We start from the raw sequence: 25,979 nt of genomic DNA, 5'->3' as shown, positions 1-25,979 counted from the left end.
ATATAAATTGATAAAGAACTTAAATACAAAACATACAGAGAACTCTCAAAACTCAACAATAAAACAACAAATTTCAAAATGACAAACTTTTTGAACAGACACTTCACCAGAAAACAGTCAAGAAAGCAACAAGCATACAAAAAATGGTAACATCATTAATTATTTTAAAAATGCAAATTAAAACCACAAAGACTTGTATATTAGCTTTGTTTTTTTTTTTTTGGAGACAGAGTCTCGCCTTGTGTGTCACCCTGGCTGGAGTGCAGTGGCAAGATCCTGGCTCACTGCAACCTCCGCCTCCCAGGTTCAAGTGATTCTTGTGCCTCAGTCTCCCAAATAGCTGAGATTACAGGCATGAGCCACCACGCCTGGCTAATTTTTTGTAATTTTATGGATATGGGGTTTCGCCATGTTGGCCAGGCTGGTCTTGAACTCCTGGCCTCAAGTGATCTGCCTGCCTCGACCTCCCAAAGTGCTGGGATTACAGGCACGAGCCATCATACCCAGCCACTTCTATATTAATTTGTAGCACATCTTTGTAATAGCCAAAAATTGGAAAATGATTCAATGTTCATCAACAGGTATATGGATAAACAAACTGTGAGATATTCATACAATAGAAATCAAGTAGGTAACAAGATCCTACTATTATTACCTGAATAATGACACTTGCACTTGCCAGTATGTTTGTGAGTACATACAGATGTATGCATATATATGTTTAACTTAGTATTTGATGCAATGAACCCATATAAAGATACGAATGGGCGCAAACCTGATTGTTAGCATTGGTTACTAGAGAGAAGGAGATGAGAGGACAAAAAAAAAGAAAACAATTATTTTCTTTTAAAAAGTTATTCCCATTTAAAAAACCAACATGTATGGTATTCCACTTACGTAAATTATGTGTCTGTGTGAGTGTATGCATAGAGTTAAGCTGAATCATCTTCAAAATGACTGCAGTGGTGGTTGGTGGTGGTGATGAGGTCAGGATGATGGAATTCAGCTGACTTCTAATTTCTTTTAAATTTCTTATGCTTTTATCTCCTTTTTGATTCTCACTTTTAGTATTTGTAATTTGTATAAACAAAAACATTCAAGTCATTTTCACAGTGATGGGAGCAATATTTTGAGACTTTAATGAGAAAACACTGCTGTTAATTCTGGATCACCTGTGCTGGTAGAGTAACTGTGGCAAGAATGAAAATCCCATAAATGCTTTAAAGATACAATGTCACCCTTCCCTGTCAACATATATGTGGTTACAGTAGTTACTGATACTGTCATGGAAAACATGTCTTTCAAGATGACTGGTGAAAACTCTCTAGGGTTGGTTAAAATGTACAGGCAGTTACAAATGTCTTTTTAATTGACATAATAAGGGTTAGATCATAACTCCTTTACAGCAATTATAAGCTTCTTCCAAAGTAGTTTAAGTAAATGATATGCCTTATGGAGAAAATACATGTGTTAGATAAACTTCATTATGATATGAGTTATAGTACTGTTGGCTGTGAATTCAGTGTTAATGAATCAAAAATACTTATATTAAGGTTTCTTTAAACAGAAACATATATAAGACAAGATTATACATTGATTAGCTGATGAAAATATTGTAACCGAAGACTCACAGGAACCTAACCCTGTATTTTCTAGGAGCAATGGTTCAGTATTTGTTAAATCACTGTTAATGACTACTTTATAGGACATAACTACAATGAATAACCAGAATCAACTGTATATGAAACCAAAATACTTGCCACAGTTTAAGGGCAGCAAAGTAGCTACTACATGTATCCTAATCCTTGCAATTACTGTATGATTATGGGAAGAATTCAAAAACACATCAACATTCAGTGAAATAACGTTTCTCCTTATTCAAAACTAGATAAAACTAATTTATATAGCATGAGTATCCTCTTAAGTGATTTGAAACAAGCAGGTCACGTAACAGCTTATTAGAATAAACTAAAAAGTGAGTAACTTTTTGCATCTGCAATATTTTATTACTGGCAACAATTATTTTCTTAGCAATACCTGCCTATAATAATACTGCTACTTTACATAAAGTATACTAAATTTCAGAAAATGCTTTTGCATACATTCTTATTTTATTCTCATAAGTGCAATTTGCATTTTGGGTATTGTATTTTTTCATTTTTTTGTTGGTCCTTTTTAATACAGTTTTCAGTTCTTTGCCAAAATTTTCAATATTAATTTTCATCTCCTTTTTCCTTTTCACATAGCAAGGGCACTTATTTTATGACTTGTATCTGAAACTCCTATTATCTGTAAATCCTTCTATTTTGATAGACATCAAATAAGAAAAACTAAAAGTAACTAGATGCCTAGGGTATCAGCTCCCTAAAAAAGCATATCTTCTACTGTAGGTCTATTTGTAGGGATACTACCAATCCCTGATTATTTTAATCCAGTTTCAAGTACCGGGATGATATGAAACTGGACTTCACTCCCTGTGAGGGCCAGACTATTTCTGGTTCAAGCTCACTCTTCAGACATAGCTTCAGGGTCTTAACCCAGAGCAAGAGGAGTCTACCAACCTATCACACCCCAGGTTCTAGCTTCTAATCTGTATCTCCCTGGCTCCAGGGGTTTGTCAAAGGTGCTATTTCGGCTTCTTAATCTCTTAGAACTTCTTTAGGATACTCAGTAGAAAAGTGGCCCCAAAGTAGTTCTTTTTGGATTCCCATAGTCTTCTCAATCTTGACCCCATCACTTTAAAAAAAAATGTTGTGGGCACACAGTAGGTGTATATATTTACGGGGTACATGAGATGTTTTGATACAGGGATGCAATGTGAAATAAGCACATCATGGAGAATGGGGTACCCCTAACCTCAAACATTTATCCTTTGAGTTACAAACAATCCAACTACATTCCTTACATTACTTAAAAATATATAGTTATTATTGACTACAGTCAGCCTGTTGTGCTATCAAATAGTATTCCCATCACTCTTTACTACCTTATTTTCAATATACTACCTTCAAAAATATTTTTTAAAATTTCACTTCTATTTCATCTTTTCTATCTGTGCTTAGTGGAAAATCTTGTCAAAACTGACTTTTATTATTATATTTTTCATTTATAGAAGTTTTATTTGGTTCTTTTTCAAATCTGCCACATCACTTTTTAGTGTCCAATTTCTTTTATTTCTTTAAATATAAGTAGTTGACTTAATTCCAGTATCTTTCAGTAATTTTAATTCTAATATCTAAAATTCTGGAAGGGGTTCTGCTATTTGTTCTGCTAGATACTTTATCTTACTTTCTGCTATATACTTAGTTATCTTTGAGTGTGTACTGCTCAATTTCCTTTAATAATGATTTGTGGAGAATGCCTGAGGCCTAGAAATAAAGGTAACTATTTTCAGAGAAGATCTGCATTTGCTTCTGCTGAGAACCTTAAATGTACTATTCATCCGCAATCACTTTAAACTAAAATCATACCACAAGGTTTCATGGATAGTCAAGTCATGAGAATCTGACTACCAAATGTGAACAAAAACCAATACATAGCTATAACTTCTCGGCGATGAGTTTTCTTCCTCATTTTCTCTTCCTCTACTGAGTGTCAATGCAATTCTTTACACAGTCCCCAGGAGGTGGGGACTTCTGTTTTATTCTTATCCTGAGAATGAATTGCTTTAAGGTTCCAGCTTCCAAAAAAAAAAAAAAAAAAGTCCCAGCTTTTGTTTGTGCATGTGTGTGCATGTGCATGTGTGTGTGTGCGTGCACGCGTGCACACGTGCGTGCATTTTTTTTTTTTTTTGAGACAGTCTCTCACTCTGTCACCCAGGCTGGAGTGCAGTGGCATGATCTCGACCCATTGCAGCCTTGACCTCCTGGGTTCAAGCAATCCTCCCAACTCAGCCTCCTGAGTATCTGGGACTACAGGCACGTGCCACCATGCCCGAGTAATTTTTGTATTTTTTGTAGAGACAGGGTTTCACCATGTTGCCCAGACTGATCTCAAACTCCTGAGCACAAGTGATCCACCCGTCTTGGCCTCCCAAAGTGCTAGGATTATAGGCACGAGCCACCACGCCCGGCCATGGATATATCTATTTTTTAACAGTGCATTTGGGAACTTTCAGATCAAGAGTGGGAAAGAAATATAGCTTATAACCACGAGAAGTGCAAGACTCTTTGCTACATATCTACACATGAAAACTATACCCATGCTGGCCAGCCATGATGGTTCACGCCTGTAAGCCCAGCACTTTGGGTGGCCAAAGTGGGCGGATCACCTGAGGTCGGGAATTCAAGGCCAGCCTGGGCAACATGGTGAAACCCAATATCTACTAAAAATACAAAAAATAGCTGGGCGTGGTGGTGCATGCCTATAATCCCAGCTACTTGGGAGGCTGAGGCAGGGGAATCACTTGAGCCCAGGTGGTGGAGGCTGCAGTGAGCCAAGATTATGCCACTGCACTCCAGCCTGGATGACAAGAGCAAAACTCGGTCTCAAAAATAAATAAATAAATAAAAAATAAAACTATACCCATTCCATCCAACATGGCAGTTTCTTATACAACTAAGTAAACATTGAAATTGCTTTCAATTTTATTTTTTCTTTTCTGGCAAAAATGTAGTCCTTTGAGACTAGCCACAGAAAACCCCAGTTATATTTGAGTAATAACTACAATGAAGAAAACTAGATTGCATGGTATTTATTTTCATGACAAATTAATCCTTCTTCATTACAAAACTTCAGATAACTTCTACTATAGGACTTATCATATTGAAATGTTTCAGGGTATCTGATGCAATACCCCTCGCTCATCAAGAGGAGACAATATTTAATTCCCTACAGTATTCAAATACCTAAAGTTTGGCACTCCATAGATGCTTACTAAATAATTTTTTAATGAATGAATAAGCAAACAAAAAAGTTAAGAAAAGCATTAAATTCTACTGCCTTCAAAATATAGTCCAATAACAAATAAAGACAATTTCAAAATAATAAGGTTATCATAGTTTCAGTTATGATCACTGAATTTTCTTTTTTTCAGAAAAAAAAGATCATTAATAAGAAATAAAAATAATCAAATGAAAAACACTAACATACCAAAACTTGAGCACTGAAATTATTAAGTAAAATGAAAAAGTGAATCAAGAAAAGCGTGATTAAAAACACAATGTAAGTCCATTAACATATGCAAAGAGATTTTAATGTAAATAGGAAAAAGCAAATTATAACCACAATGAGTTAAAATGAAAAATCCACTAGACTGGCAAAATATAAAAACCACCCATAGAAGTGATGAGGAGAACGTGATCCAACAGCAACTTCCATAAACACCCAGTAAGAGGATAAATGTCTACAACTACTTTGTAAAACAGTCTTCTGTCACCTGATAAAGTTCAATACACATATACCCACCCTATAATTCAACAATTCTACTCCAAGGTATGTATACCTTAAAGAAACTCTTACACATTTGTACCAGGAGACAACATATAAGAATGCTCACAGCAGCTTGTATCATAATAGCAAAGAACTGTAAAAAGCCTAAATGCCTATCAACAGCAAAATGGATACATACATTTCGGCATATTTATACACAGGAATACTATATGGTAGTGAAAATGAACAAACTACAATTACATATAATAACATTATTAAACATCATGTTAAAAAATAGCAAGTCACAGAAAATTTATAAACAACTGAATCAATTTATATTTTATTTTTATAAAGTCAAAGCCAAAAAAACTAAATCATAAAATATTTATATGCTATATCTATGGAATATTATTTTAAAATGCTTAATAAAACATCAATTATAGTTACTGGGGAGGGGTTAGAGGAAAGATATAAGGGGGGCTCATAGGAGGCTTCAAAAGATAGCAGTCACTTTCCATTTCTAAACATAGCTGATGAATAAACAGGTTATTTGACTTATTCTTTACATTATATATAAAAATTATAAATATATATTCTTTTTTTTTTTTTTTTTTTGAGACAGAGTCTCACTCTGTTGCCAGGCTAGAGTGCAGTTGTGCGATTTTGGCTCACTGCGACCCCTGCCTCCTAGGTTCAAACGATTCTCCTGCCTCCGCCTCCCAAGTAGCTGGGACTATAGGCGTGTGCCACCACACACAGCTAATTTTTGTATTTTTAGTAGAGAAAAGGTTTTACCATGTTGGCCAGGATGGTCTCCATCTCTTGACCTTGTGATCTGCCCGCCTCGGCCTCCCAAAGTGCTGGGATTACACGCATGAGCCACCGCGCCTGGCCATTTTTTTTTTTTTTTTTTTTTTTTTTTTAACATAGATCAAAGGTTTCTGTGTTGCCCAGGCTAGCCTCGAACGCCTAGCCTTGCCTCCTTATGCACCAGGACAACAGGCCTGGGCCACTGCGGCTCCCAAAAATCATAAATATATATTCTTTAGACATGTCTTTTGCAATAAAACATGTAAACACCAGGGGATCCAAATAGGTAGGCAAAGAGAAAAAAAAAATACATACATATATATATATTTCCATGAATTATACTACAATTAAAAAATAAAGTAAGTATTATTTACCCATTTGCTTTACCTAGCAGAGCATTAATTTCTTCTAGGATAAGGACATATGTGTGCCTAATACATTATAAATATTAATGCTGAATGCATATAACTGAAAGAATGATTTTAAACTCGGTCAACCCTAGACACTACTTGCCAGGGAAAAGAAATTTAGCACATGGTCCTGATGCCATTTAAATATTATTTTAATATTAAGTATAATAATATTATAATAAAATAAACCAAGTTTATTTTCCCCGTAAGATAGTCATTGAGTCAGAGATCAATTTACTAACATTTCCTTAAACATTTACAGAATAACTTGAGTGTAACTGTTCTGTTAGACAGAAGTAAAAGTCCATGTTTCATCAAATCTCACACTGCATTTGCCTATAAGATAAAAATTCTTCCAAAATTTAAGAAACAAGCAAAAATAGAGAAAATATTTACCTCACAATCTCAAAAAGAGAATAAACTATTAGTGGGTTCCAGATGACTAGTATCAATTGAGTGTTTATTTAAATGGTGACTTCTAAACAGCATTAAGGGATACATGTAATCTTACCTGGGGAGGATAGTTGCTCTCTGAAGACCATCTTGAAGATTGGTCGTTTGGTTTGTCCACTAAAATGTTCCTGGAATAAAGAAAAGTATTAAAAAATTAAGAGAACATGAATAGGCAAAAAGAGGAATAATCTACCAGATGCTGAAATTATCACAAAGTTATGTAATGTTTGGAACTTGAATAAGAATAGAAAACAAAACAGAGTAAGAAAAGCACAGAAAGCTTCTAGTAGATACAAGATTTTAAAATATGACAAAGGTGGTATTTTCAACAACAGAGAAAAACCAAGACTTTTCATAAAGCACTTTTGTTTAAAATAAAAAGTTATATTAATACTTCACACTAAGTGACAAAATGAACCTTAGATATACATATTTAAGAATTTAAGGTAAAAATAGCTGGGTGCAGTGGCACACATCTGTAACCTCAGCTACTTGGAGGAAGGCTTGAGGCCCGGAGTTCAAGGCCACAGTGTGCTATGATGGATCATGTCTGTGAATAGCAACTCCAGCCTGGGCAACATAGCAAGACTCTGTCTTTAAAAAAAAAAAGACTTCAAGGTAAAAATAAAGCAATAAAATACCTAAAAATAAAATACTATATACACATATGTAGCATGCATTATATTATATTGCACACAATCATATTGTTACATTATATATTTATTACATATATCATACATGCATCGTATAGAATATATATATTTTTTATACATATATAAAGTCCATCTTTGGAATAAGATGCACTTTTAAGCATACCATCAAAAGCAGAACTGTGAGTGGAAAAGTAACTGACATAAGTAACTTTAGAAGATGGCGATTTCACTGGAAACTGTAAGGCTAAAGGCAAGCAGAGCTATACATAAACACTGCTTGATTTGGTAAAGTTGTTTTTCACAAGGAATATGGGTTAATTCCTATGTTACATACATACTGGAGTTGAACAAATAAGTAAATGGCTGGTAAATGTGACAGCCATGTTTCTCACTTTCAGAGGGGGATGTTACAGTTAAGCAAGGGGAGGGAGGGCAGAAGGAACCCTGTGGTACTGGATTAGAATCAGCGACATCAGTGCAAACTTGTGTTTACCATAATATAAATAATTATAGGGGTGTGTGTGCACAAACAGTATTTTCTAACTCTGTCCACTGATGGGGACTAGAAGCAGTGACACACCAGTACCCAAAAGCACACCCAGCACCCTGATATTTGTTTCTACATACCATTCTCCAATAAAAGAAAACAGGAGTAGCTGGAGAAATGGCTGATTCCAGAGCCAGGTAAGGGAATACAGAAGATTAACCTAAAGCATCTTATACAAGAAAAAAAGAAGCGTTTTTTTAAAAAAGGCAGACGAAGGGGGCAGTATGGATCATGTCAAAGAGTCACAGAGAATGACAGGCCAATGCTAAAAAAATTTAAGCGGTAAAATACCAGTGAGTCCATATTGATACAAACAACCCCTGTCTAACCAGCAGGGAAACATCAGAGGAAGGGTCAATGAAACAAATGAATAGTACTCCTCCTCCAAACTCTCAATATAATAAAAAACAAGGAAAGACTGAGAAACTCACACACCAGAGGAGAGTAATGAACATGACAACTAAATGTAACGTGGGATCTTGGATCAAAGAAAGAATACTTGTGGGAAAACTAGTGAAATCCAAATAAAATGTGGCATTTAGTTAATAGTAGTGTACCAATGTTGACATCTTAGTTGTGACAAACGTACCATGGTAATGCAGGATGTCAGCAACAAGGGAAAACTGCATAAAGAACATATATAGTAACTATGCTATCTTTGCAACTTTTCCATAAACCTAAAATTATTCTGCAATAAAAATTCTATTTTTTAAAAGTTAGATCTATACTGGCAAAGAGAAGGTACTTAATAATTATAGATTTATTTATACCATCACAAATAAAGAGACTTATTATCAAAAATAGATTAATGAATTTTTTTAAAAAGCACAGTGTATGGAAAAGAACTGCCTTTACACACATGCTCCACAAAGGCAAAACATAAATACATAAAACAACTAAAAATCAAATTAACAGGCAAACAGCCAACTAGAAAAAATAAAGGCAACATAAAATACATTGGGCTAATTAAAATTTGAATATTTAAAGAGCACTTAAATACCCCATATGAAAACGGACAAAAAAAATCCAAAACCAATAATCAAAAATTGGAGATTAAGATAAACATACATATTGTCCCTATAAAATTGGTCCCACACCCTCAAAAATAACCACATTTTACAATTATAACAGCAGTTGTTGGCCAGGGCTGGTAAAATGTTACTCTTATATTTTGCTGATAGGAATGCAAATTAAGGTAATTTTTCAGGAGAAAAATTTAATCGATGGCAAAAATATTTCAAATATGTACATCCTTTAAATAAAAATGATTACAACCATGACAATGACTGTGTTTGAGTCCCAGATACTCTTCTAAATGTTTTCTATGTATAAACCATTATCTTGGAAGTATACAAATTAAGAAATTGAAACATACTGCAGGAAAAAGGTAAAAGAAAAAAGAAAAGAAAGAAGGGAGGGAAGGGAAGAAAGAAAGAAAAAGAAAAGATTAATTGCCTAAACGTATACACCTAAGTAAGGATTTGAACCCAAGGCAGTCAGTCTACAAAGTCCATGCTCTTAATCACCATATGCTAAAGCCTCAGAATTCTTCCACTTCTTAGAACTTTACCTAAAAAAAAAAAAAAAAAAAAAAAAAAAAACCAAACCTAGGGGATTAACTAATCCACATTCATCAAAGCACACTTCAGAAGAGCAAGCTGTAAATAAACTAACAATGGAGGATTAAATTATAACATGTCTGTACAGAATACCATGTAAATTATTATGTATTCTAAAGCTTGACTTTAATGTCATAGGAAAATGTTCAATACATAGTAAGTGAAGGGGAAAAGTAGTTAACTGTTTATGTAAAGAATCAAGTGTTGCAAAGTAATAACATTCATACACGGAGAAAAGACAAAGAACGTATACTAAGTTATTAATATAATTCTCAAAGGGAGATTACAAGTGATTTTTTTCTTTGTGCTTTTTTGTGTTTTTTCAAATTTTCTAAAATTAAGACAAATTCCTTTCATATCACAAAAAAAGCTTTTTCCCAAAAATGAATTAGAAAACACAGAAGATTGAAGATATGAACTGAGTTTGAAAAGACTACAGGACAATTAAAAGCTAAAGAACTAGAATTTTTAAAAATCACACTGATATACATGTTATAAAGCATGAAGGAAAACCTAATACATTATAACTATGATAAATTGGAACCACAAAAATCATGAAGTATAATAAATTTGGGGAGGGGAATGTTAGATGTCATGGAAGTGAGGTAGTTCCTTCATTTTTCACAGTTCCTAGGAAAGAATAATGTTTCTGAAGTTGATAAAAAGAAAAAAAATTAATACTAACGTTTAAAATTAAACAAAGATAGAAATAAAAACATACCACATACCTTCTAAATTATTTGAGACAGAAAATCAAGAAGCAACAGGCAGAGACCCTGTCTCTAAAAAAGAAATTCGATGGTAACATAATTTGTCAGTTGTAATGAATCAAATAAAGCAAAAACCACAGTAAATATGAGAAGAAATTGATTCTAAAAATAGGAGATTAACAGCTCTCAGCATCTGGAAAATTAACTATATATATATGTTATATATGTCAAGTATAATGTAAAGTATTGGTAAGTAGTGGTAAAGAATAATGTTACTATGAAGAAAAGTAAAGAAGAAACAGGCCTCAATAACATGAGGAAGATAGCTGTGTCATAACCTGAAAAATGAGCAGATGGACCACTAAATGCAAAATCAAGGTGGCCAAACAGTTACAATATGTTTTGGTCTTGTGAATTTTGACATGCCTATTAGATATGGCAATTGCCTATCTGGGGCTGAAATTCAAGGAAAACACCAGTGCTGAATAAAATATACTCTTCAGAGATGTCAATGTATCAATGCTATTTAAATCCACAACATTAAGTGAGATGACTTAGGGAATGAAATAGAGCTCAGAAGAAAAGCTTAAGGATTGATTATGCTCTGGGAGTCCATCATTTAGGAGGTCCAGAAGAAAAGAATCAAGCAAAAGAAACTGAAGAACGCCAAAGATAAAGAAAATGAAAACCTAGAAAGCGTAAATACTAAGTGAAGAAAGTATTTTAAGAAGAAATAAAAGAAAAATTTTGCAAAATGCTGCTGAGAAGACAAGGACTGGGTGATACATCTTCATAGGCCTAAATGTTGTCATACACAAGGTACTTAATAAATATCTGATAATGATATGAACAAATAAATAACACAAAAAAGAAAAAAATTAAAGTAGACCCACCAAAGGATACAGTACATTAATCCCACTGATTACCTGTAACTTAAAGCTCATACTAAATTGAAATGAAAATTAAAAAGAAATAAAATACAGACCAGAAACGGAGTGAGGTTAGCTTAGGGGGTATGGAAAGATAGAAGCTTGAAGATATTCCTGCTGATCTCCAATCCCAGCACTAAGCCAACTAAGTACCTCTCCTGAGCCCACCAGGTTACAGAGGCCAGGCTCAGATCTTTAAGAATCTTACAAAAGCTTGGCCCTAGCAGAAGAACCATGAATTCCTTGAATACTTCTCTCCCTAAGATCAGGCATCAACTGTAAGTATTGCTGTGACAATCTGCTATCTCCCTAACCCCACTAAGACCTTCAACAGAAGTAACCTGCCCTAAAGGTGAGAAGAACTTGCCCTGTCAGTTGAAGCCATCTAATTGCTGAGGGGTGTCTCCTGGTGACCCACAGAAATTTAACACAGGAAGTGGTATACCAAAACCCATAAGACAAGCATTGCTGACTGCCAACTATTTGAGGTATGTGAAATTTTACCCAAGGAGTATACAATGTAAAAAGTTTGTATGGAAAAATAAACATACAAAAAGGGCTAAGAAAACTTACTAAAAAAAAAAAAAGAATAGTGACAGGAAATCATCTTATCACTTTTAAAACACTTTTTAAAAGTAAGAATTAAAGACTTTAATTTAAAAAAGATCCCTTTAAAAAAAAAAAAAAAAAAAAAACCACTTTAAATCCTCCATAAAGAAAAACAGAAAGGACTGGAATAGGAAAAAAACAATAGCTCAGAGAAACACAAACCCAGAAACTGAGTCCAGTGTAGATGGAAATTTAATATCAGATTAAGGTGATATTTTAATTCAGCAGGAAATGATAATTCATTTATTAAATGATGCACAACTGAATATCCATCAGAAGAAAGTTAACTCCTGTCTAATATCATACAAAAGTAATCTCACAGCTGGGCGCCTTGGCTCACGCCTGTAATCCCAACACTTTGGAAGGCTGAGGCGGGCGATCACCTGAGGTCAGGAGTTTGAGACTAGTCTCGCTAACGTGGTGAAACCCCATTTCTACTAAAAATACAAAAAATTAGCCAGGCATGGTGGCACGTGCCTGTAATCCCAGCTACTTGGGAGGCTGAGGCACGAGAATCGCTTGAACCCGGGAGGCAGAGGTTGCAGTGAGCCAAGATCACACAATCGCACTCCAGCTTGGGCAACAAGACCAAAACTCTGTCTCAACAACAACAACAAAAAGTAATCTTAATTAAAGATTTAAACATATACATATACATAAAACCCTAGGGGAAAAATGTAGGGGCCAATATGTACAACCTAAAATGTTAGAGAGATCTTTTTGCCAAGAAACACATAATCTGTAAAACAAAAACTATTTGATTACATTAAAACTTTCAAATTTTGTGTTATAAAAAGTGCCATGAAGAAAAACAGGAGACAAGAAATAGTTTGGACAAAATCTCTGCAACTCATATGACTAATAAAGAATTCATATCTAGAATATGCAAAATGTTGTTACACTTGATAAGAATAAGATGAACAACAGAACTGAAAATGAGCATAATGCAAGTCACTGCAGAGTCATTCAAATAGCCAATAAACTATGACCAAAAATATTTCTCAAAATCTCTGTGTATTGTCTGTGTCACGGAAAAAGAAATTAAAATAGTAAGATATCCCTTTTTACCCATCAGATTGATGAAATTAATCCCTAATTATCAGAAAATCAGGGAGAAAAGATGAACATGTGCATTATCCTAGCCTTTATGGAAAGTAAACTTGTAAAATTTATTAAAATCTAAAATGTACATATTCTTTCACCTAGAACTCTCATTTCAAAATCTATCCCACAGAAATAAAATCACCAGTACATAAGGACATATGATAGAGATGTCTGATGCCGCATTTTTTGAAGTAGCAGGGAAATGATCAAATAAATTATAGAACATACATCATGGAACTTTATACTATCATTATAAAAAACTTGAAGGGATTTCTACTATGCAAGATACAAAGAAGCATGTATGATTCTATTCTTATTTTAAAAACCTGTTACATATAGATATATGTGTGTGTGTGTGTGATTATACAAACAAGCAGGTATATGATCCAAGTTACATCAAATTATATACAGTAAGTAAAAATGGTAACCCAAAATGAGGCATAAATACCATTAAGAGATTTTACTTATTTTCTTGTATTTGTCATATTATTCATATATAAAATAATATATATGCATATATTATTTATCAAACCAGTAAAATAGTTATTGTTGAAAATAACAGTTGACATGACAGCAAACTTCCTGCATTTATAGCAAACTGACTTGCAATCTGATATGGTTTGGCTCTGTGTCCTCGCCCAAATCTCATGTTGAATTTTAATTCCAAATGTTGGGGGAGGTACTTGGTAGGAGGTGATTGGATCATGGCGGGGGGTGGGGGGGGGCGAATTTCCCCCATGCTGTTCTTGTTAAAGTGAGTGACTTCTCACAAGATCTGATGGTTTAAAAGTGTGTGGCACTTTCCCTCTCATTCTCTCTCTCCTGCTGCCATGAGAGGAAGGTGTTTGCTTCCCCTTTGCCTTCCGCCATGACTGTAAGTTTCCTGAGGCCTCCCAGTCATGCTTCCTATCAAGCCTACAGAACTGTAAGTCAAATAAACCTCTTTTCTTCATAAATCACCCAGCCTCAGGTAGTTCTTTATAACGGTGTGAGAACGTACTAACACACCATCAGAAAATCAAATCAGGCTCTACTTTTCCATCATTTTAAAGACATAGAAAAAGACAGCAAAGAAACTAATAAAAGCTCATTGTCTCTTAAAATTTTTAAATAATGGATCTTATTTCAAAACATAAAGTAAGATCTAGACTGTTTTTAATTCTTCCTCCTATGATGTTGCTCCCCTCAACCCATTTCCACTCTCCTGCAAGGCAAAGGAGAATCCAGCTTAGGGTAGTGACTACTAACATCAGCCCCTCAGCAGTGGTAATAGAGCCTATTGCCATAGTAGTATTCTATAAAACATATTCATTATTATCCTCCCTTGTATTACTTTCCAAAGACTTATACAATCTACCATCACTAGTGGTATATATAGCCTATCCTCCTTTAATTTTCAGGACTAAGTGAGAGATGTTAACCTCTTATACTACATATGTCAATCATGATATCAATTCAACATCCCTTGTTTTTAAAAACGGAATACCCCATCCACAGCCTCTACTGAAGGAGCAATCATAGGCAATATGCTTTGTACATGTGATTTTTATTTATGGCTATTTCAATGACTGCTAATCTTGGCTGGCTATCTCCTGTGACAGGAGACAGGATGGGCCAGTATGGAAATAAAATTCTAAGACAAAAAATATATAAGTAAACAGAATTAATGAAACAGAGAACAGAGATACCAGGTAAGAATAATAAAAGAGAAATAAGGCAGTCAGTAGCATAATAAAAATGAAGCAGATGTAGAACAGAAGGAGGGGTATCTTGAGAGACCATGCACTAGAGGGAATAAGAAAGAATAGAAACTGGCTTTTTAGTTCCACTTGCCAGGAGTCACTGCTCTGGCAACCAAAGCGATTGTGACCACAACACTCTTCTAGATACCCATGACTTTCATTTATACTATCTAGAAAAACAGAAAATACGTTTTATAAGACACAATTCGGTATCAACTATGTGAATCAAATAATAAAGATTTGCCAACTAGAGTTATATTAAATATCTGCCACTTAAAAACATTTAAAATGCAAATAATAACTGAGAACTGGTCAAGAAGAATTGAAAATAGAGTTCGGTTGAAGACTATAATGGCTACCTATTTCCATCAGGTTAGTGTAATATTAAAATGTACATTTTCATTCTTACCAATGCTGGATGAAAACTGAAAGCAATAAAAATGAATAACATTTTAAGTTTCTCATACAAAGACTATAAAAGCAAGACTATGAGTAATTAAATTCTTCTATTAGAACTTTAAAAATTTATAAACACAAATGGGTAACTGAAAAATGGGATACAGTTTTAATTTTTCCCAAGTTATATGTCTTTATTTTTGCATATTTTAAAGTCTACTATATCTGTATGTACTACCAATTAAATGTCAGTAACAAACGATTACAATTCATCATGAGAAGATAATTTATTCAACATTTTAGGTTTCAATTCAAGTTAGCAAATTAAAAACCTTTCTTGATTACATATGCTTAAACCCTAAGCTTGCTTAGCAATACCTTTCAAATTACTACTCTCGTTTTGTTTTGTTTTGAGGTGGAGTTTCACTCTGTCGCCCAGGCTGGAGTGCAGTGGTGCAATCTCGGGTCACTGCAACATCCACCTCCCAGGTTCAAGCAATTCTCCTGCCTCAGCCTCCAGAGTAGCTGGGATTACAGGTGCCTGCCACCATGCCTGGCTAATTTTTGTATTTTTAGTAGAGACGGGGTTTCACCATGTTGGCCAGGCTGGTCTCGAACTCCTGACCTCAAGTGATCCTGACGCCTCGGCCTCCCAAAGTACTGGGATTACAGGCATGAGCCACCACACCCAGCCCCAAATTACCACTCTTAAGAATACTTAAATATAACAGCAGCAATTGGTCAAAAAATTGAGCATTTAACATTTTTTCTGATAAGGGCTGCTCAGGATGCTTATCAGTAATCCCCGCCAACTTTAAATTGGAAGTTTTAGATACCTTAAAGCCACCTCTAATTTTTATATGAAGAAAAGTCAGTCAAGCAGGGTATTTTAAAAAGTATAAAAGGATGTTTTTCCTTTGGTAGTTTAAAAACATCCTTCTAAAGCCTGTGCCTTTTTGTTGAATTATATGATAAAATGGATCTGAAAAAAAATCAACTTCAACTAGAAATCTTAAGATTTTGGAGCTTGGTCACTAATTGGTTAGATAATCCATTACATAATCTCTCAGGACTTGAATTATTTTATCTGCAGTATAAATGGAAAGGTTTAATTCTTTAGTCTCAAATTTCTTTCAGCTGTAATCAGGGCAGTTGAATTGCACAATTCTAGGAAACACTACTCACGAAGGCCAAGTTAACATTATGCATTTCTATGAAGAGCTTTCACATCCTTCATTCAAAGTATCATGTATACTCTTGCTCCTACACAAAAGTCAGTAATAACAATCAATCAAACAATTATAATAGAGCTTCCATTACATGTGAACACTCTGCTGGGGTAATACCGTATCAGAACAAGAATGGTTATCTGTGGCCAAGGGGATCACAAGGTATTTTTTAAACATAAAAAAAAACACACACACATAAAATTTAAGACACAGACAAAAAAAGTATACAATAAAGGCCACATACCTACGATCATCTGATCTTTGACAAAGCTGATGAAAACAAGCAATGGGGAAAAGACTCCCCTTTAAATAAATCATGTTGGGGTAACTGGCTAGCCATATGCAGAAGATTGAGGCTGGACCCCCTTCCTCACATCATATACAAAAATCAACTCAAGATGGATTAAAGACTTAAAGGTAAAACCCAAAACCATAAAAACCCTGGAAGAAAACCTAGGCAATACCACCCTGGACATAAGAACAGGCAAAGATTTCAAGACAAATCAAAAACAATTGCAACAAAAACAAAAATTGACAAGTGGGATCTAATTAAACTTAAGAGCTTCTGCACAGCAAAAGAAACTATCCACAGAGTAAACAGACAACCTACAGAATCGGAGAAAATATTTGCAAACTATGTATCTGACAAAGGTCTAATATACAGCATCTATAAGGAACTTAAATTTACAAGAGAAAACCCAATTAAAAAGTGGGCAAAGGATATGAACAGACACTTTCGAAAGAAAATATTCATGACAACCAACAAGCACATGAGAAAAATCTCAGTATCACTGATCATTAGAGAAATGCAAATCAAAACCACAATGAGATACCATCTCACACCAGTCAGAATGGCTATTATTAAAGTCAAAAATGACAGATGGGGGTAAGGTTACAGAGAAAAGGGAACATACCGTTAGTGGGAGTGTAAATTAGTTCAACTGTTGTGGAAAGCAGTACGGCAATTCCTCAAATAGCTAAAAGTAGAACTGCCATTCAACCCAGCAATCCCATTATTGGGGAGATACCCAGAGGAATAGAAATCATTTTACCGTAAAGCACTGTAAAGACACATGCACACAAATGTTCACTGCGGCACTATGAACAACAGTAAAGGCATGGAGTCAACCTAAATGTCCACCAATGACAGACTGGATAAAAAAATGTGGTACATATGCACCATGGAATACTACGCAACCATAAAAAAGAACGAGATCATTTCTTTCATGGGAACATGGATGCACCTGGAGACTATTAGCCTCAGCACAACTACCTTATGTTCTCATTTATAAGTGGGAGCTAAATCATGAGAACTTATGAAAGAAGCAAACAACAGACACCTGGGACTACTTGAGGGTGGAGGGTGGGAGGAATGAGAAGAGCAGAAAAGAGAAAAGATCACTACTGGGTACTAGGCTTAATACCTGGGTGATGAAATAATCTGTACAACAAACTCCCATAACACAACTATCTAACAAACCTTCACATGTGCCCTGAACCTAAAATAAATGTAAAAAGAAAAAATAACCAAAGTCCTTATACATTAGGAAATACTGATAAGGAACACACTTAAATACCCAAGAATAATCAGTTTGGTAAAAACTTGGGGCATTCTCTCCTGATATTCAAGAAATATCTTTATCTGCACACACAAGAAGTCTAGAAAGTTTTTGATTATAGCTACAAATGTGTGGGAAGGGGGAATGCTGATAATTTTTCAAGGATTTCTGATTTAAAATCTAAGAACATTGTATTTTGAAAGGATAAGTACATGTAAATAAATAAACATGTTTTTTCTTAAAAAAACTGTAATTCAAAATGCAGTAAGGATCAACTCTTAAATCAATTTTTAATATCTCCAGCTATAAAGAGTATACTATAAAAATGATAGCTTTCTCCCAAATCACTAAGACTTACATATACTGCAGAGCTTTAGACTCACAAGTATTTCCCAATTTTAAGACAAAGAGCATAGTAGGAAGGGGATTTTACCATTTGTTGGAGTTACTTATCTAACAAATATTTACTGAGTCCTACTCTTATGCTAGACAGTGTGATAGGCTCTGGGAACACCGTGGTATACGAGATAGGGTCCCCAGTTGTGAGGCTAACATTCAAATGACAAGCAGCAGAAAATAAACAAGTAGAATTGTAAACAAGATAATTACAGACTGTGATAAGTGCTATAAAAGAAATAAACAGGGTGGTGACACAGGGCAGGACAGCTTTGTTTTTTTTTTTCCAGGGATGGTACAAAAAAAGAAAAAAATCACCTCTCTGAAAATATTTTAATTATGCTAATCAGAAGGAACCACTCATGTAAAAATAAATAAAAAGTCTATTCTTCACAAAGGAACCAACAAGTTCAAATTCTGGTGATGGGAAATAATCTGACCACGAAAATCTGAGAACTAAGTAAAGTTAGATAACACATCCTTCTCAGGCTCCAAGATACAGGTAAATGCAGAGATAGCTGGAAAACAGAGAGGCAAATTCTACACTCTAAGAGGACTGCAGAAGTATCCTACCAACGAATACTCTCCTTTCATGAAAACAGAGACCCATTCTGGAGAAACTGCAAGAAACAGAAATAGACCTAAGCAAAGCAAAAAGGATGAGAACCCTCCAGGAGAGGTAAGATTCATATTCTAGGTGGGCAGAGGTCCAAGTGACACAGATCTCAGAAAGTACCACAACAGTAAAATACATTTAAAGGGGCCTCTTCAGAAAGCAAAATACCTGGAAAACATAAAGGCGAAAAGCTTTACTACATCTCAAAAGTGCAATTAAAAAAAAATTCATAAATGTGGCCTGGAGCCACAAAGCTCAAAAACTGCACTGGTTTATCCCCTCCTCCTACAGAAGTTCTTCCTTCTAAAACTACAGGAAAACCAACTTGTTTAAACAATAGAAAATAAAATAAAAATCCACTCTAAGATGTTGTAATAGATAAAAATACTTGAGAAAAATGTGGCCACGAAGATGAAAATTGTTAACTATTTCAAAATGACCTAAATGAAATTAAGAAAATAGTTTATATTTTTATTATCATTCCTTTTATTAAGAAGCAATAATTCAAAATTAAAACAGCTCAAAAATAGTATGGCCAGAATGACAGGAAGAGCTGATAAGACTCACATATAAGGGAGAAGAGTTTTTTTCAGAAATAAAGACTAAATTTTTAAAATCTTCCCCCGAAAAATACACAGCTTGAAATAGCTGTCTAGAGTATCTTTCAAAAACACAGAATAAATTTTTAAAATTCCTCCCAAAAAAGATACCATTAAAATAGCCCAATAAGGGAAAAGAGGTTGGAAAGTGAATGAAAATAATGAAACAGAAATAAAAGCAACTGTCTATAACGTAACATAATTGGACTAGACAAAAAAATATATAATTGGAACTAGACAGATACTTCAAACTGTGCTTCAAGCAAATCTTCCTAAAATAAAACTTGAATCTACACACTCAAAGAATACATGGTATGCTAGAGAAATTCAACTCAGAATATTCCTAGTACAAACTATGTAGACTTTGAAGACTTTTTTAAAAAACTTCCTTGAGCTTCCAGATAGAAATATCAAGTCACTCATAAACTTAAGAAAAGTTTATTGACAAAAAAACCTTACAACAGCTACAACAGTCATGAACCGCATTATGTTTCTGTCAATAACAGACCACATGAAAGATGTTGGCCCCATGAAATTATAATAGAGCTATATAATGGAGTAGGCTATACTATTTAGGTTTGTGTAAGTACACTCTATAGTTCGTCTAATGACGAAACCACCTAAAGAGACACTTCTCGGAACACATTCCAGTCATTAAGCAACACGTGACTGTATTTCATACCTAAATACAATAAACAGGTATTTTATACTCAAATAAAATAAAATAAAAAATTTTAAGAAAATCAAGTACAAAAAATGTGAGCCTAGGACTGTATATATAATCAAACTATCTTTCAAGTTTAAAGGCATAGTTAACAAAGCGTTCCTCGAGCCATTCTTTCTGAGAAACCTACTAACGAATAAACTATACATACTGAAGAAACGATTTGAGAAGCTTCAGCATAAAATCTGGTTACATGAAATAAAAATACCTAACCACCAAACTAAAACTAACCATGAAGATAAGAATGTCATACATAACAGAATATAAATGTGTGGTGCAACAATGCAGAAAAGATAGAGCTAACCAAAAAAAAAAAAAAAAAAAAAAAAAAAAAATGAGAGAAGAATGGAGAATAAGTGGAATTTGGAATATACTTACTGACTGCCTCACAAGTATAAAATGAAAGGAAAAGATCATCACTTAAGATCAGATGCTGGGAGAGTGAAGAAAGAAAGTTAGAAAAAGTTCTTAGTTAACTTCCTCAGAGAGATTTAAGTGTTAAAGGAACTGGATTGAAGGGAACCAAAAAAAAAAAAAAAAGAAAGCCAAAAAAAAAAGAAACAAAAAATTGGAAAGCATGCTAAATAAGGCAAGAGAAAACACAGTGTGAAGAGATAAAGCAAGCCAGACTCAGATATGATATAGATTTTGATATGAGCAGATAGTGAATGTAAAATAACTATGATTAATATTTTAAGGCCACTAATGGAAAATGTAGACAACATGCAAGATAGATGGGTAATGTTCCATGGAAAGATCAGTGAGCTTAAAGATACGACAACTGAAAGTTCCCAAACTGAAAAAAAGAAAATAGAGAAAAAAGAAACAGAATATCCAAAAACTATTTTTTTTAAATAAAAAAGCTATAACAGATGCGTAACTGCAATATGAGAAGGGAAAGAAAGGAGCAGAAGAAATATTTGAAGTAATAATGGCTGGGATTTTCCAAAATTAATGACAGGCACCAAATCACTGACCAGAGAAAACCCAGCAGGAAATATCAAAAAAATTTATAAGTTGGAGTATCATATTCAAACTGCAGAAAACCAAAGACAAGGGAAAAAAACTCCTCATTTATAGAGAAACAAAGAGAAGAATTACATCGGATTTCTCATCAGAAACTATGCAAGCAAGAAAAGAGTGGAACGAAATACTTGAAGTGTCAGGGAAAAAATAAAAACAAAAACACTAACCTAGACTTCTATATCCAGTGAAATTATCCTTTAAAAGTGAAGGAGAAATAAATACTTCCTAAAACAAAAACTAAGGGAATTTGTTACCAGTAGATATGCCTTGCAGAAATGTTAAAAGAAGTTCTTCAGCAAGAACAGCTATATAGGTTACAACATTGATCTACATAAAGAAAGAGGGTCAGAGAAGGATTAAATGAAGATAAAATTAAAACATGTATTTTTTACTCTTAACTGATCTAACAAATAACTGTTCAAAGTAACAATGTTAACAATATATTGAGTGATTATGGCATGTAGATAAATGAGAAGAACAACATTATAAGGGATACAAGAGAAGAGTAGGAAATACTCTGATACAAGGTACATGGCACATGAAATAGTACACTGTTATTTAAAGCTGGACTTAGTTTAGATGCACATAAATATTACAAATTGTAGGACAACCACTAAAAACAAGTTAAAAAGAAGTGTAACTGATATGCTAAGAGATGAGAAATCAGAATCACACTGAATGTCCATTTTAAATCAGAGAAGATGGAAAAAGGGGAAGAGAAACAAAGAACAAGTACAGTAAATAGAAAACAATTACAAATATGGTAGATATCAATCCAATTACATCAACAATCAATTTGTATGTGAATGGTCTAAAGAAACCAATTAGAAGACAGGCTGTTAGAGTAGATAAAAAAACAAAGTCCAAATATGTTGTCTGCCAGAAACCCCAATAAAGATACAAATAGGTGAATATAAAGAAATGGAAAAAGACATACCATTCTTTAAATAGAAAACTGGAATAGCTATATTAATTAATATCAGACAAAGCAAACATAAGATCAAGGAAAATCATCAGCCAAAAAGAGAGCCATTGGCCAGAAGCATTGGCTCATGCCTGTAATCCCAGCACTTTGGGAGCCCGAGGCAGGTGGATCATTTGAAGTCAGGAGTTCGAGATCAGCCTGGCCAACATGGTAAAAAAAGTACGTGTTTTAATTTTATTTCTACTAAAAATACAAAAATTAGCTAGGTGTGGTAGTGCAGGCCTGTAATCCCAGCTACTCGGGAGGCTGAGGCAGGAGAATTGCTTGAGCCTGGGAGGTAGAGGTTGCAGTGAACTGAGATCACAACACTGCACTCCAGTCTGGGTGACAGAGTGAAACCCTATCTCAAAAAATAAAAATAAAAACAAAAGAGGCATTAAATAATAAAAAAAACCTGTCAATTCTCCAAGAAGACATAACAATCCTTAAGGTGTCTGTACCAAACAAAAGTGTGTCAAAATACTTGAGAGAGAAACTGACAGAAGTTCAAGAAGCATTATTATAATTGGACACATCAATATCCCTGTCAGTAATTGACAGACTCAGCAGGCGGAAGCTCAGAATACCCTTGAACTGAACAGCATCATCAATCAACTAGATCTAATTGACTTTGCAGAGTATTTCACCCAATAACAGCAGAATACGTATTCTTCTCAAGCTCACACAAGGATATTCACCAAGGAAGATCATAAAATATATGTTAGTAATGTAAAAGAGTTGAAGATTACACAAAGTATGCTCTCAGACCACAATGGAATTAAACTAGAAGTCATTCACAGATAGCTGGAAAATCCCAAAATATTTGGTGTAAACATACTTCTAAATGATACATGGGTCAAAGCAGTCTCCAGATAAATTTAAAAATATTCTGAACAGGCCGGGCACAGTGGCTCACGCCTGTAATCCCAGCACTTTGGGAGGCCGAGGCGGGCGGATCACGAGGTCAGGAGATCGAGACCATCCTGGCTAACATGGTGAAATCCCGTCTCCACTAAAAATACGAAAAATTAGCCGGGCGTGCTGGCGGGCGCCTGTAGTCCCAGCTACTGGGGAGGCTGAGGCAGGAGAATGGCGGGAACCCAGGAGGCGGAGCTTGCAGTGAGCCGAGATCACGCCACTCAACTCCAGCCTGGGAGACAGCGAGACTCCGTCTCAAAAAAAAAAAAAAAAAAAAATCTGAACAAAGTGAAACTAAGAACAAAACATCAAAACTTGTGGGATACAGTGAAAGGAATGCTTAGAAGGAAATTTACGGCATTGAAAGCATTTTATTAGGTCAAAACGACTTAAAATCAATCACTTAAGCTTCCACCCTAGGAAACTAGAGAAAAGCAACTGAAGCATAAACAAACAGAAAAATAAATAAATAAATCTTAGGGCAAAAATCAATGAAACTGAAAACAGGAAATGTATAGAATAAAGCAAGAAACCAAAAGGTGGCTACCTGAAAAGATGAATAAAACTGACAAAACTCTAGCTAGGCTAACAAAGAAAAAACAGAGAAGACACAAATTACCAATATTAGAAATGAAAATGAGTGATCACTATTGATCACTTGGATATTAAACAGATAATAAAATGAACAACTCTATTCCCACAAAACTGATAACATAAATGAAACAGACTAATTCCTTAAAAGATACAAACTACCAAAAGTCAAGAAAGCGACCTTTTGAATATGCCAATAACTATTAATGAAACTGAATTAGTAATTAATAATCTTCCAAAAAAGAAAATCTCCAGGCCCAGATGGTTTCACTGGTGAATTCTACCAAACATTTAAAGAAAACAATGATACCAATGCTCTAGAATGTCTCTCAGAAAAGAATAGCAGAGGAAACACTTCCTAATGCTTTCTACAAGATCAGCATTACCCTAATACAAAAACCAGATAAAGACATTACAGAAAGAAAACCTCCAGCCAATCTCTTATGAATATGGATGCAAAAATACTCTCAACAAAATATTAGCAAATCAAATTAAAAAATATATACAAATAATTACACACCACAATAAAATGTACTTGTTACTGGGCTATTTCAATATCCCAAAATCAATTAATGTATTAGACATCAATAGGCTAAAGAAGAAAGTCATATGATCATATCAACAGATGCAGAGAAAGCATTTCACAGAATCCAACACATATTCATGATTAAAAATCTTAGCTAACTAGGAATTCAGGTGGCCCTCTTCAATTTGCTAAAGAGTACCTACAAAACACCTACAACTAACGTCATACTTAATGGTGAGAAACCAGGTGTTTTACCCCAAGACTGGGAATAAGGCAATTCTATTCAATACTATCCTGGAAGTGCTAGCTAAATCCAGTAAGATAAGCGGGAAAAAAACAGTCTACAGATTGAGAAGAAGGAAATAATACTGTCATCATTCACAGATGACAGGACTGCCTAAACAGAAAATCCCAAAGAACTGATGAACTTCTGGAAATAACAAATGATTATAGCAAGGTTTCAGGATATAAGGTTAATGAGAGGGACTAAAAGAAACAAAACCCTCAAAGCAGGACATCTAGCACCCAGATTTTGCTTTCTTATGCCTTTCTCCAATAAAAGGAACAACAGTTCCATGGAGAAATGGGGCAGAAAATAAACAAGATGAGCCTGGAGCATCCTGTAATACCAGAAATTAAGAAAGCACTAAAACGAAAAACAAAACAAAACAAAAACGATGGAAGTTATGTCAAAGGGGCACATGAGTCAACTGAAAGAGCTTCCAACAGCCAAAGCTGGAACATTTTGAGCAACAAAATAAAGTAGTACTGGATTATATAATAAAGTATAAAGTAAGTATCTGAGTCCACATGATACAAATAAATTATTGGATAAATTAGTATGGTAGAAGAGACAAATCTCCCATAAAGAAGAATTCCTAAGAAATTATGTAATACTCCACTCTAAGAACTGAGAGTACTCCCTCAGTATTGGCTGTGTATAATGACTTCTTTCCAGAGTACAGTATGCAAAAGGGAAAAAAGGGGAAAGTATTACAGTGGAGAAACCTGACAAACACCACCTCAGGGAGGTGATCAAGGGCATGCTTACAATATATTCCCTCCCAATCACCCAAACTCCAGTAGAGGGGCATCCTACAATACACCTGTCCAGTACTCCTCAAAACTATCAGTCCAAAACAAAGGAAGTTCGAGAAACTGTCACAGTCAAGATGAGCCTGAGACATGACAAACTTGATGTGGTATCCTCGATAGGAACTTGGAACAGAAAAAGGACATTCAAGAAAAACTTAGGAAATTTAAATAAACTATGCATTATAGTTAGTAATGAACTATAAATATGGGTCATTAATTCTAAGAAATTGAGCATACGAACGTAATACAGTAAGAATAGGGTAACTGGCACTTGGTTTCTCAAGTCATTCACTTGGTCCTCTTCCAAGGTGTACTTTCCTTCTTTCCCTTCCTTCCTTTCCTTACTGTTCTAAAGCTTTTTAACAAACTTGCACTCCTGCTCTG

General features: G+C 34.6%; 1 protein-coding gene across 9 annotated transcripts in view; it reads right to left on the bottom strand.

The window, feature by feature from the left end:
- MKLN1 (muskelin 1) overlaps nt 1–25,979 on the bottom strand; it is a 398,537-nt gene that overhangs the window by 122,495 nt on the left and 250,063 nt on the right. For all 9 annotated transcript variants that reach the window (XM_012512222.2, XM_030825627.1, XM_030825626.1 and 6 more), the window contains one exon: nt 7,102–7,171. In XM_012512222.2, the coding sequence (XP_012367676.1) occupies nt 7,102–7,171 (70 nt within the window). The remainder of the gene's footprint in view (nt 1–7,101; nt 7,172–25,979) is intronic.

Source organism: Nomascus leucogenys, chromosome 13 (assembly GCF_006542625.1).
Source record: "Nomascus leucogenys isolate Asia chromosome 13, Asia_NLE_v1, whole genome shotgun sequence".
NCBI lineage: Eukaryota > Metazoa > Chordata > Mammalia > Primates > Hylobatidae > Nomascus > Nomascus leucogenys.
The sequence above is the reverse complement of the archived record's forward strand: the minus strand, read 5'-3'. Positions and strand labels throughout refer to the sequence as shown.